Source organism: Corvus brachyrhynchos, unplaced genomic scaffold (assembly GCF_000691975.1).
Source record: "Corvus brachyrhynchos isolate BGI_N302 unplaced genomic scaffold, ASM69197v1 scaffold434, whole genome shotgun sequence".
Classification (NCBI taxonomy): domain Eukaryota; kingdom Metazoa; phylum Chordata; class Aves; order Passeriformes; family Corvidae; genus Corvus; species Corvus brachyrhynchos.
The window spans coordinates 1,574,372-1,586,807 of NW_008238372.1; the positions used below are offsets into that span (position 1 = coordinate 1,574,372).

A 12,436-nucleotide genomic window follows, 5' to 3' on the forward strand; every position below is an offset into this window, starting at 1 on the left:
CAGTAGATTGCACTTTTTGAGTAACATTAATGAATATTCCTTTCAGAGTCAGTTCATTTATTTTATTTCAATTATAAGGCCCAGTGAAGGTGAAATAGGCCTTTCAGGTTAAGGACTCTTGCTATTTTTTTTTTAACTTTATTTTTAAGCGATCAGCTATTTAAGAGGGTGAAGGGGTTCCTTGTGTTTGGCTGTTGGATGTTTTTATTCTCCTCTCTGTTTATAATGCACGGCTTTTGAATGTGTTGCCATTTTTAACTGGGCTGATTTTGCTAGATCTTAATTTACGATTTTTTTTCCGAATTTTAAATTGCATTTTGTTTTTCTTTTTCCTTGTGTTAACATGGTGAGTGATAGATTTGGCTTGTAATAAGTGATAACAGTTTTGTGGAAATCTTGATAGTGTCCTCTGTGGCTATTTAAGTACGAGTGCATGTTTTCAGGCAATTGCTGTGGAGCAAGATAATTTAGCCCACTGCTGTGAAAAAAGGGAAGGAAAATTAAGAGTGTAGCTTGATAAGGTATCGTTCACTGACACCTGAATTGCAGCATCACGATAAACCTGAACAATGGCCATAAAACTGGCTTTATTCCTTATGTTTGATCTTACCAGTAGGTCAGTCAGAGGATCTGAATCTTATCACTCTTTTCCTTAAGTGATATACAGGAGAAAAGTTACACAGGCCTCACACAACTCTGTTCCTGGTAATAAAGGCAATATGATAAAGCTTTGACTTCAATGGCGTGAGCATACTGATAGTGGTCCCATTATCGGCCCTTTAAAAAGGGTATTTTACTGCATAAACCCCTTTTCAGTTAAAACTTAGGCCCTCTAAAGCTTTTTAAATATGTTAATCCTGTGTTTAGAAGATGTGCAAGATAACATGGCTTGGAGTAAAGTAGTAAGGGCAGGAGGTTGGGGATGCTGGGAATTGGCTTAACTGATTATTCATGAAAGGGTGAATGCAGGAGGTGAAGGTGTATCACGATGTCACTCTGTCACTCCTCTTCCTCTGAAAGCCAGAGTCTGAAGTGAATCATGGCCTGTGAGAGGGAATAGAGTAAGCAAAAATAACACAAAACTGATTACCTAAGATAATGGGTGAAAAGTTGGAAAATATCCCAGAGGGACAGGTACTCGGTGGGCAAGGGAATTCCTGTGAGCTTCTCAGACAGACACAAATTTTGTGAGAGCTTCTCCAGTTGAAAAACAAGCTGGAACTGCCCTGTGTGGTTGGGATGTCGGCAGTGAGAAGGAAAAGCTTTCCCTCTATCTCATTCCCAGAGCTGCTCCACACTCCGTGCTGGAGCAGTCAGATACATGTGTTAACATCTGCTTCCTCCTCCTGTGGCAGTGTTTTTAATGTGGCCCCTCTCGTTTTTCAGATGAGTGACTTTGGGATCAGGAACATGGATCAAGTAGCTCCCGTGTCAAACATGTACAGAGGAATGCTCAAGGTGAGTACCCTGGAGCTGTCAACTTCCAGACCCAGCTGGGGCATCTCCCAGCCAGTGCTTTTATTGTGTTCCTACGATGCTAGAACAGGAACTGGGTGAGCCAAGTGAACACAGGTTTAATTGCTCCTCTGTAGTCTTCTGCCAGAGTATTCCCACTGAGTTCCACAGAGATGTGAAGAGCAGAACTGAAATAGGAAAGGTGTAAATCTTGCACCCTCAACCCTCTTCCCCAACAAGGCTGCCTCTCTCCATTCCCTAAATCCTAAGAATTTCAAAGAGGTAGACAAGAACTGAGCTCAAATTTGGTGGTGTTGGTGGAACTCGTGCCAAAATAAAAGTTAGAGGATGAGGAACAGGGGTGGGTTTGTGTCTTTAACTTGATGAGACTGGCAGAGACCTGTTCTGATAGGACTGGTCAGGTTTGGTACCTTCCTGAACATTGTTTGGAATAAAAGTAGGTTATTCACTTACTACTTGCAGGTGTTATTAATGGAAGTCCAAGACATTGTAAAAACTCCAAATACTATTACATTTATTTTATCTTTAGGTAGACTGTGTCTGTTCTCTCGTTTTGAAAGGAATTTACAAACTGAGGTCAGCAGGCTGTGAAGACTCAGTCTTAAAGGGCTTCCCCTCACCCCATTCGTGCAAGTTCCTTTTTAATCCCAGTATCAATTTTTTGCACAGCATTGATTAATGTAAACCAAATAAAGGTTAGGGAGACCCTTTCTGCTCTCATTAGCTTTGAGGAATGACCATGGTTTTAAGAATCAGTGAGGCTCTGGGATGCTGACTGCTCTGATGCTTTATCATAAAGGGTCCCCTCTTACCTTTTTTTCCTCCTCACAAAAATATCCAGGAGATCTCCCAGCTTAACATCTGTGTGCTCTTAGCACAGTGGTTGCTCTAAGCAGTTATTCAGTGTTCAGTTGTCATAGAATTAAGTCCGAGACTTGTATTCTGCTATGCTGTAGCTGTTCACATTCCACTTTATTTCATTCTGCAATAATTACGTGTATTGAAAAGCCAGATGAAGTAGTTGTTTAACTGATAGGGCAAGCAGAATTCGTTCTGCATTGTTTTTTTCCTCTTTTACTACTATTAAATCAAGAACGTGCTTACACAATAATTTTCTCCCTTTTGAAATATGAAACCAGCACGGTATGGATTTTACTCATTCACATACCAAAGCATTTTTTCCAGTGACTCAGGATAAGGGTCAGCTATTTACTCAAAATGCAGGAGTTTCCAGATTGTGTTGAAAGAACTTGCCCTTTCTTTTAGGTGCTAGCAATGAGTCAGAGCTTTTATCTAGTAATGTATAAGGAATCTTTTACCAGCAGATTTGGCAGCTGTTATTAACTTGTTTTATTCAGAGATGAGCCTTTCCCGGGGCTGACTTTGACTTGATTTGGGGAGTACCTGAACCAGAGGCCCACAATTTATCCCTGCTGGCCAGGAGATTTCTGAACCCATTAAATGAGGCTTGATACTGTTTGTGGTGACATGAAAAGTTAGGGACTGTGAGGAATATTAATCCTAATTTGCTGTTCCAGGAATACAGTTTAGGTTGCTTTTGCATTGCATGTGAATGTTGCCCTGAAAAATCCTTGCCTTGTCCTCAGTTAAATCCACTCCTTTGGCACAAACTGGCAAATCAGTGTTTGCCTAAACCAAATAAGCATTTGTAAGTTGCCTTTGTCTCCAGCTCTCTGAAGGGCAGGAGCTGCCAGGAGCCAGCTGCAGCTTTCCAGAGCAATGTTCTATCCTCAGGTGCCTCTAAAAAAGATCTCAGTGGCAACTTTTATCCATCTTTGCCTCAAGATCTTGCAGATATTGTTTCCCTGTGACTAACAGGCAAGTTTCATAAGTTGCTTTTGAAATTATTTCACATTCCTTCTGCCCCCCAAAGACTAAAGTGGTTGGGGGGAATGTAGTAAACTCATACCAGTATTTCTGGCATACACAATTGGCACAAGTCAAGTTTGAAAGGAGTTAGGTTTTCAAAATATAACAATATTTCTTGAATGTCGTCAGTATATCAGTAGAATCCACTTTTATCTAGAACGTTTTTATCAGTCTTGTTTATCCTTTTCTGTAAAATGAAACTCGAAGTGTTTCACTGAGCATCTGAGCACTGGAAAGACTTCAAAATGTGGTTGCTGGCGAATTCAGTAAAGCAGAAGTAAAAGTTGCTGTAACATCCTTCCTCAAGTCCTGTAAAGCTGGTATAGCTTCAAGTGATGTGGTTCAGATGAGTTTTATCCTTTAGAAAATAAAAAAAAAGCGTCATAAATCTACTGTAGGTTTTGCACTGGCAGTTTTCCCAAAACTTACTGATCTGCCATCAAATACTCATCAAGTGGATAATCAACTTTTAAAGGGTTAAGGAAATGAGGCTTTCTTTAAAAGGTACCTGGAAATAAATATGTATTTTATACACACATGCAGATTGTCTATTGTTAAAAGCCTCAATTACAGGAAAAAAACTAAGACTATCCTTATTTGGCTTTGCTGTGAGCTGCAGAACATCCCCCACCTCGCCCTTATCACTGGCTTTGCTCACGTACCAGAAGCTGTGCCCTCGTTGTGGTTGTGTTTCAAAGCTGATTCAAGGTAGTGGTTGTGCACGATCTCCAGATCTAGGAAACCAAACCCAGACGCTTCCTAGCACTGGAGTTCACAGTTCTCCAGCGAAATGCTTACGTTGTTCTGTGTTTATTCTGGTGCTTTGCAGCGTCAGCCAGCGTTTGACACCTTTGACAGCTCCAACTCGCTTTTCGCTGGGTATTTTTTCTCACTCAATGAGGACCAAACGCTTCAGGAAGTGCCGACAGGATTTGACTCCACTTCTTACGGTAACTCCTCACTTTGCTCCTCAGTCCAGTCAGCAGATCAGGAATTGGTGGGGTCTAACTAATGTTTCCTGGGTGTGCTTTTACAAGTGCAACGTGGATTTCCCTGGAAAGAAGTGGTTTAATACATGGGCTTGTGTGTATGTGCTTGATTTTATTCATGTGAATTTCTTCGTGGGTAGTTGTTGTTTTCTGTACTGAAAAGCAATAGGAACTGGGATGCAGTAGCCGAATAGAGTGATTTTTCATGGAAGAAACTTTAGTAGGCATTAAAGCAGAGATAAGAGTTTAAAAATCTTTAAAAAAAGGGTTTTGTGTATTTAAATTTGCAACATCTCGAACATAATTAAAGTACAGGTATTCTGCAAGCTCCTTCTTTGATTCTGTGGTGTTAAATCAAAGAATGTTTTATTCCATACCTTAAAAAACAGGGTGGGGATGTTTAAAGATATTTTAAATTTTTTTGTGTGTGTGTGTAGGACAGTACCCCACTGAGAGTGCCATACAAATCCTTGCCTAAAATCCCTGACAAAATGTAGATATTTTACCTGATGCTGCTTTTATCTCCCCTTAGGGTAGGGAAAAAAGCCTCCAGCCCTCAAACCCAGAAAACCACAGCTCCTTTGTTCTAATGTGATCCTAATCAGTCACCTGCTCTGGTCAGCAAAGCAAGGCCTTGCAGATACTAGGAAGGGTGTGGTAAAAACAGAAGTGAAGCACAAGTGGAGCCTGTAGATAGTCTGGGAGAGCAAGAAGAGCTGCACAGCTCTGAACTGACTTGGAGTCTGCCAAGGGCAGCCTGGGATAGTGGAAGGTGTCCCTGCCCATGGCAGGGGTGGGACTGGATGATGGAACTTTAAGGTCCCTTCCAGCCCAAAGCATTCAGTGACATCATTCTGTGATAAAATGAGGCATCTTCTGGTGAAAACTGACGAAGAAGAAAAACGGAGTGGGAGCCAAATTCATCCTTAAAATAGAATCTGCTAGTAAAATTGAAAGTCAGTGAGGCAGCTTAGTTATTTATACTGACGTGTAGTGGTGCCAACTTTGTGGTTTGATGCATTATTCACCCCCAGCTTGTTACCAGTCACACTTGTTTGGCCCAGATGATGGGATAATCCTTTGCACCATGTCCTTGGGTGATGTGATAAGGTCTGAAATGCAGTGTTAAACAGTGCAAGCTGGCTCTTCATAACCCTGCTGTCAGTTACTTAGCTCTCAAATAAAATGAAGATTGTCTAGAGTTGCGAAGAAGTCTGGGGGCAAATTGTAGGTGGTAAAATAGGAAGAAGCAGTCTCATTTCCCTTAAAAAAAAAAAAAAAAAGTAACAGTGAAGTTTCCCTGCAACAAAGGCACTTTATATAACTACTGAGAGTAAGATCTATGCATGGAAAGCTGCAAAGCTCTTAATTAGCGATGCAATCTTATCAAAGGAGTAGCACAGAGATTTTAGAGCATGGTGATCTCTGGTTTTAAAACACCAACTTTCTACTTTCTAGCATCTTTTTTTTTTTTTAATTCTTCAGATAGCAAAAGCCAGTCGCTCCTTTCAGTGGCCTGAAGTTAATGTGTCTTCTTCCCCTCCACCCCTATTCTTTTCTTGCAGAGTCGAACAACTGTGAATTGCCTCTGTTAACCCCGTGCAGCAAGGCTGTGATGAGTCAGGCCCTGAAAGATACTTTCAGTGGTTTCACAAAGGAACAGTGTCGGCTGGGTATCCCAAATAGTAAGTGTTTGCTATTTATAAGCTCTTTTTTTTTTTTTGCTTTTTTTTTTTTAATGCTAAGGAGGAGGCTGAATAGCAGCTCTTTGAAAAGGAAAGAATGATGTCAGTAGGAAATACAAGAATGGATCCTATGTGAATCTGGCACAGCTTGCCTTGGAAAGGCCAGACTTGCTGGTGTTAAAAATGGGTGCATGGAGAGCTCATGCTTTGGCAGCCTGAGAGAGAATCAAGCAAGCTGAGTACATCTCTGGTTGCAAGTGAATGCAGAAAGAAAAGAGAGGACTGGGTTATTTTTTTTTTTTATTTAATTCAAGAATACATTCATTCTGAATTCATTCAGAACTAAATAACTTGGCTAAACAATTTTGGGGTTTTTTTTAAATTCACTGCTTTCTAAGGAAGATTCTTTTTTATCAAGGGCCAGGAGTTATCTCTAAATGTTGGATCCTTCCTGTCTTGCAGATCCCTGGCTGTGGACTGAACAGCAAGTTTGCCAGTGGCTTTCATGGGCTACCAATGAGTTCAGCTTGGCAAATGTGAACTTCCATCAGTTTCTTATGAGTGGCCAAGACTTGTGCAACCTGGGCAAGGAGCGTTTCCTGGAACTGGCACCTGACTATGTGGGTGATATTCTGTGGGAACACCTGGAACAGATGATAAAAGGTAGTTAGAGAGCCAGAAAGAGCTTTTGGTTTAGGGCTCTCCTAACAGAAACAGGAATGGCACTCGATTTCAACACTGGTTTCACTATGAAGGGCTTTTATTGCCTATGAAACTCGAAATGAACTTTAAAACTTGGTTAATAAAAGCATTATCAGCACTATCAGGACATCCTTGGTATGCAAAGCACAGATGCAGATAGCTGCAGACATTCTGTGTGCAGGCTGAGGACATTTGTGGGCAGGTTTTATTTGGGAAAATCACTGGAATAAATGAGATTGGGGTAAGTTACACCACTGTAAGTACCCCATAAATAAAACAGTTAACCCCAGAAATACAAAGTTAACCAACAGTTGGACCTTAAAGCACACTGCAATTATTGTTGGTTTTAAGTTTTATGTTAAAATTCAGTTGGTGTGATGGTTTAAAGCCTGTTGGAAGTTGGTTGGGTTTTTTGGTGTGATTTCTATGTCATGAGAGAGAATGCAATACCAATAGTGTGATACTAAAATTTTTGTTAATGGTGACCCCAAAATACTCCCAAGAGTCAGAAGCTTTCCTTGGCATACAGGTTGGATCTTTAAAACCATAAACCCAAATTTTCTCTTTTTGTCCTCTCCCCAGACAGCCAAGAGAAAACACAGGATCAGTATGTGGAGAACTCTCACCTCACCTCAGTTCCTCACTGGGTCAATAATAATTCCTTAAGTAAGTATTTTTAAAAATGCATATTTTGCATCTCTCAGTTTATTCTAAGCATGTCACAGATTCCAGGGTAAAACCAAAAAGCACCAGAATAGTTACTGTGCTTGAGGAGAACATTTCACTTCAGCTGCTCCGGCCTTCTTTCCTTGTATTGTTCAATTGTCACCTAATTTATATCGGAAATCTTTTGAAGAGCAAAGGCTTTGAGAAAATTAAATTTCCTCTTGCTATGCCAAACCTACATCTGTGGAGCAGAATGACCACTCCCATCTCTAGGAAACCGAGTCAAAAACTGGGGAGCAGCAAGAGTTCTGTTTAGGCCTTTTTAAAAGGCTCTGGAAGTGTGCTAGAGCTGCTGGAAGTGTGTGGGATGCAGTGCTGGCTCCCTCGGATTGTTTGATTGATGTTGTGTTTTATTCTACCACAGTCAGGCTTCAGCTCAGCCTGATTACACTACTTAGTGATGAGAGCCTTGCTCAAAACCACTTAAACTTCCCTGTTTTTTTCTGTAGTTTCCTTGAAGAGCGAACAATGGGCGTTTGTGGCTGGCAGGTTGCAGAGGGGGATTTACAGAATCTGATTTGGTGTATTTAGTGTATTAGTTTGTTTAAGGGTCTCCAGGGAAAAATCATCTAATTCTTTCATTTCTTTTTTCAGCTGTTAATGTAGATCAGAATTCCTATGGAATGCAAATGCCTGGATACCCTAAAGCCCTCAGTTATCCCAAACCCAGTCTCCTGACTGACGTCTGTCAGACTTCCACAGCGCCGAATCTCCTCAACCCAGAACAAGAGTTCCCCTTGTTCCCTAAAACCCAAGCAGATGCTGTTGGTGTGAACTACTGTGCAGTAAATCAAGATTTCCCAAGGAGTAATCTCAATTTGCTGATGGATAATGCTGGTGAGTCATTATCTGCATGATAAACACAGGGCCAGGGCCATATCCTGAATGTCTCTTGCTCCTTTACATGATTTACATGGACAGGCTGGATTGAGGGGGAGGAAAAAAAAAAAAAGCAACCCACCAACACTTTCTATTTTATTTCTTTTATTGTTTTATTTGATAAAGGCAAGCTGAGAGAACATGAATCCAGTGACAGTGGTGCTGAGAGCTATGAGAGCTCGGATTCCATGCTGCAGTCCTGGAACAGCCAATCTTCCCTGGTGGATTTGCAGCGTGTGCCATCCTACGAGAGCTTCGAGGATGACTGCAGCCAGTCCTTGTGTCTGAGCAAACCTACCATGTCCTTCAAAGACTACATTCAGGAACGGAGTGATCCTGTGGAGCAAGGGAAACCAGTTATACCAGCAGCCATCCTGGCTGGCTTTACTGGTGAGTAGTGAGGCAAAATGGTCACTCCTTTTTTATGTAACATTAAGTGTGTGCCATGGTGGTGGAGACCACTAGTCACAAATAATTTTGATTTCATGTGTTACTAAAGAAAGTCCTCGTGGATTATTCACCCAAAGCAAGGAGCAGGCAGGCATGTCAGATCAAGTGAAAATCAAATGTGCTTTTTGATCTGTTTGAGAAAGAGGGGAGCTTGGACAAAATCTCCCAGATTTGAGAATTCCCACAGCTGTTGTGAAGGCCTTGTTGCTGTAGTCCTTGCTGAAATCGGTTTTTTCCTGTAGAACGTTTGCCAAGTCAAGGACTTCAGGACAAGCCCTGGAGCTGGAAATGCAGCTGTTGGGAGATGGGAGTGAGGGTTAAAGGATCCATATGAAGGGAAAGCCATAACTTGCTTCAAATCCTTTGTTTCCATTAAAAACTTGACTTCATTTTTACATAGGTGGGAGCAGATTTGTGCTATGGAGAAAACTTAAGGTTTCTTTCTGATCTATAAAAAAGATAAATCAGATTAATTTTGAGGTCTGTGATACGAGTCTGATCATGTATGTTGGTTGTGGTTGGAGCTGGCAGGGGTATTAACTTGTAGTTTTTCTGTGTCTCCTCTTTCCCAACAGGCAGTGGACCTATCCAGCTGTGGCAATTCCTTCTGGAGTTACTGACTGACAAGTCCTGTCAGTCATTCATTAGCTGGACAGGAGATGGATGGGAATTCAAACTTGCTGACCCGGATGAGGTATGTGGCTAATTGGGGTGAAAATGAAGATTTGGGGTCTGGTCTGACATCTGTGGGCCCAGTCCTGGATATAGGTGTGTGTTTAGCTGCTCATCAAATATGGTAGTGTTGCTTTTGAAGTATTTTGGGAACTTCAGTCACTAAAAAGAAACAAAATGCCTTTTCATTTTCTGATGCCGTTTCCAGTAGGAAAATTACTGTATTAAGAGATGGGATGAAAAGTCCAGTGGAACTTTTTTATTTAAAAAAAAAAAAAAAAAAAAGGGGGGGGGGGGGGGGGAGAGAAACCAGGAACTTCATAGCATTGAACTTCCAGTAAAGACTTGTCGCCTGCTGCCTGATAGCAAATCAGTGGTAAAATAGTGTTTCTTTGAGAGAGCAGATTGTGCCAGAGCTCCGGGAGTTGGAACAACACTCTCAGGCACAGGATGGGTTTGTTGGTGTTGCCCTGTGTAGGGCCAGGAGCTGGACTTTGATGATCTTAGCAGGGATCTTCCAATTCAGGGTATTCTGTGATTCTTGGGGTCGTCCTGTGCAGGGCCAGGAGTCGGACTGGTGGTGGAGTCACTGGAGGTGTTTAAGAAAAGAATGGATGTGGCTATGTCTGTGTGCTGTGGTCTGGTTGGCAGGGTGGTGTTGGGTCATATGTTGGGCTCGATCTTCTCTAACCTGGTTGACTCTGTGATCCTCGTGGGTCCCTTCCAGCTCAGGATATTCTGTGTTTCTTGGAGTTGTCCTGTGCAGGGCCAGGAATTAGATTTTGATGCCTGTGGGACACTGCCAACTTGGGATATTCTGCCATTTCTCCATAAACTTGACCTCCTTACGCATATTTTAGCCCATCCCCTACAAACTGGTGTCCTTTGCTGTCAGCCCCTTTCTCCTGAAGCTGCTGTTGAAGTCCCTTGTGGGTTTAGTCACCAACTCCTCTCTCACGAGGTTGGGACATGCAAAGCAAATAAAATGCTCTGGCCGAGAAAGTGGCTGAAATAAAACCCAAGAAGAACATGCGCTGGAACAAACCCCTTTTGCTTTTGCTTTCTGGCAGGTGGCACGGAGGTGGGGGAGGAGGAAGAACAAGCCCAAGATGAACTACGAGAAGCTGAGCCGGGGCCTGCGCTACTACTACGACAAGAACATCATCCACAAGACGTCGGGGAAGCGCTACGTGTACCGCTTCGTGTGCGACCTGCACAACCTGCTGGGCTACACCCCCGAGGAGCTGCACGCCATGCTGGGCGTGCAGCCCGACACCGAGGACTGATCCCGGCCCCGCGAGCCGCCGGCTGGAATCACGCGTGGGGACAATGCCCGGGAGCCGTCGCAGCCGGGCCCGCCGCGCGCGGGGGGGAGGCTGCCGGCAAAGCAGCGCCTTCACCCATTTTGTAACCGCGGAGAGCTGGATGGAAGCGGCCCGGTGTGGTCGGTGGGGCTCTGTGGGAGCGGGCACAGCCCTGGCTCTGGCGTGGAGACGCGGGAATGCTCCCGGGGTCAGCATTTCAGCTGCCTGTCCTGCCCTACGAAGCGTTTACTGCCGTGTGAGGATGGGTTGGCTTTGAAACCAAAGGTTGGCTGGGAGAAAGCAGCGATGCAGCAGAACTCTTGCTCGGATGTTTTTGAAGCACCGCTGTCCTCGCTTACATCTTGTATCATGCAGTTTATTTAAAAACAAACAAACTAATTTATTTTAAATGAGCGGTAAGGAGACTGGTATTAGTTTTGTTTTAAAGCACGTTTTATTGTTGTTATTATTGTTACTACTCCAGAAATGTGCTGCATAGGTACATAAACACTCTTGTGTCCAAAACCAGATGTAGCAACTGTTAACAAAAAACCCCCACCCTTTAAAAGAAGGGAAGGAAAATCATACCATTTCAATATTCAGTTTGTATATATTCTGTGATTCCTTTGGAAACTCTGATGTTCCTATTTAACAGATACTGTATAGTGTAAATTAAACTAATTGTATGTGTGTTTTGAAATAGGATGAATGTAAACTTATCAAATGTGGGGCTTTTTTTTTTTTCATGTTTGTCTAGGATATACAACCTTCTGCAAATATTTAATTGGCCTGAGAGACAGCAGAAGTTTTATGCTCAGTGTGCATGCATTTGGGGGGGCAGGGAGGGAGGCCGGGCCCAGGATTTTGCCAAGACTGAAGCTGGCAATTCTTTGTGCATTTTGGCATTTTTACAGGAAACGAATGTTGTATTCTGGGACATGAAAGGGCCTGTTTGTGGTTTCTTCTGTAACTGAAAAATGAAAATATTAGTATAGGTAAAATTACCTTCTTTTCTTTATAAATGGCATATGTTTTTCAACTTCTATGCATGTACTTTTAAAAAAAAATTTATATACAAGCCTTATTTTTTCAGTTCACTTGTCTCTTCCTGCAGTTTATTCTGTATGATTAAAATACGAATTCTATTTTTGGAAATAACTGTGACTCCTTTTCAAAGATCAGGAGGGTTTTATGTAGCAGCTATTTTTACTGCAAAAAAAAAAAAAAGAGGAAAAAAATCACTGGAAAAATGTACTTTGTAAGAAAGCTTTATTTTTTATCTGAGCTTGATGTACAGTTACATGTGTTGTACAGTGTGAGAGGTTTAAAAATATGAGTCTCCATTAAAACCTCTTGTAAAGAAAATGTTGTGTGTGCTTTTTGATTTGGAAGGTTTCAGAGGAGTTCCTTTCGTGTTTGTTTGTTGGTTCAACCCTTGTCCATCCTGCTACCACCACCCTCAACAGCTGCAGGATGAAAAAAATAACCCAAAAAGAAAATAACCAACCAGGCTTAGGGCTGATTGGAGAAAACAGTGCAAGAATGCACAGGCTGATGGGCTTGAGCTGAGCTAGATGGATGCCACCACTCTCTTTTTGGATATAAATTCAAGTTAACACCTTTGTGTTGTGCCTCTGAAAGAAAACTGGCAGTTCTGTGGTGT

The 12,436-nt window shown here is 42.2% G+C and overlaps 1 protein-coding gene across 1 annotated transcript; it reads left to right on the forward strand.

Annotated features, from left to right (window-relative positions):
- Positions 1-925: 925 nt before the first annotated feature.
- Positions 926-12,138, forward strand: ETS2 (ETS proto-oncogene 2, transcription factor). The gene is made up of 9 exons (XM_008635298.2): positions 926-1,458; positions 4,196-4,316; positions 5,921-6,040; positions 6,503-6,703; positions 7,325-7,408; positions 8,063-8,305; positions 8,474-8,737; positions 9,373-9,491; positions 10,540-12,138. The coding sequence occupies exons 1-9, from the start codon at positions 1,240-1,242 to the stop codon at positions 10,753-10,755; spliced, it is 1,587 nt and encodes a 528-aa protein (XP_008633520.2). The 5' UTR covers positions 926-1,239; the 3' UTR covers positions 10,756-12,138.
- The last annotated feature ends 298 nt before the right edge of the window (positions 12,139-12,436 follow it).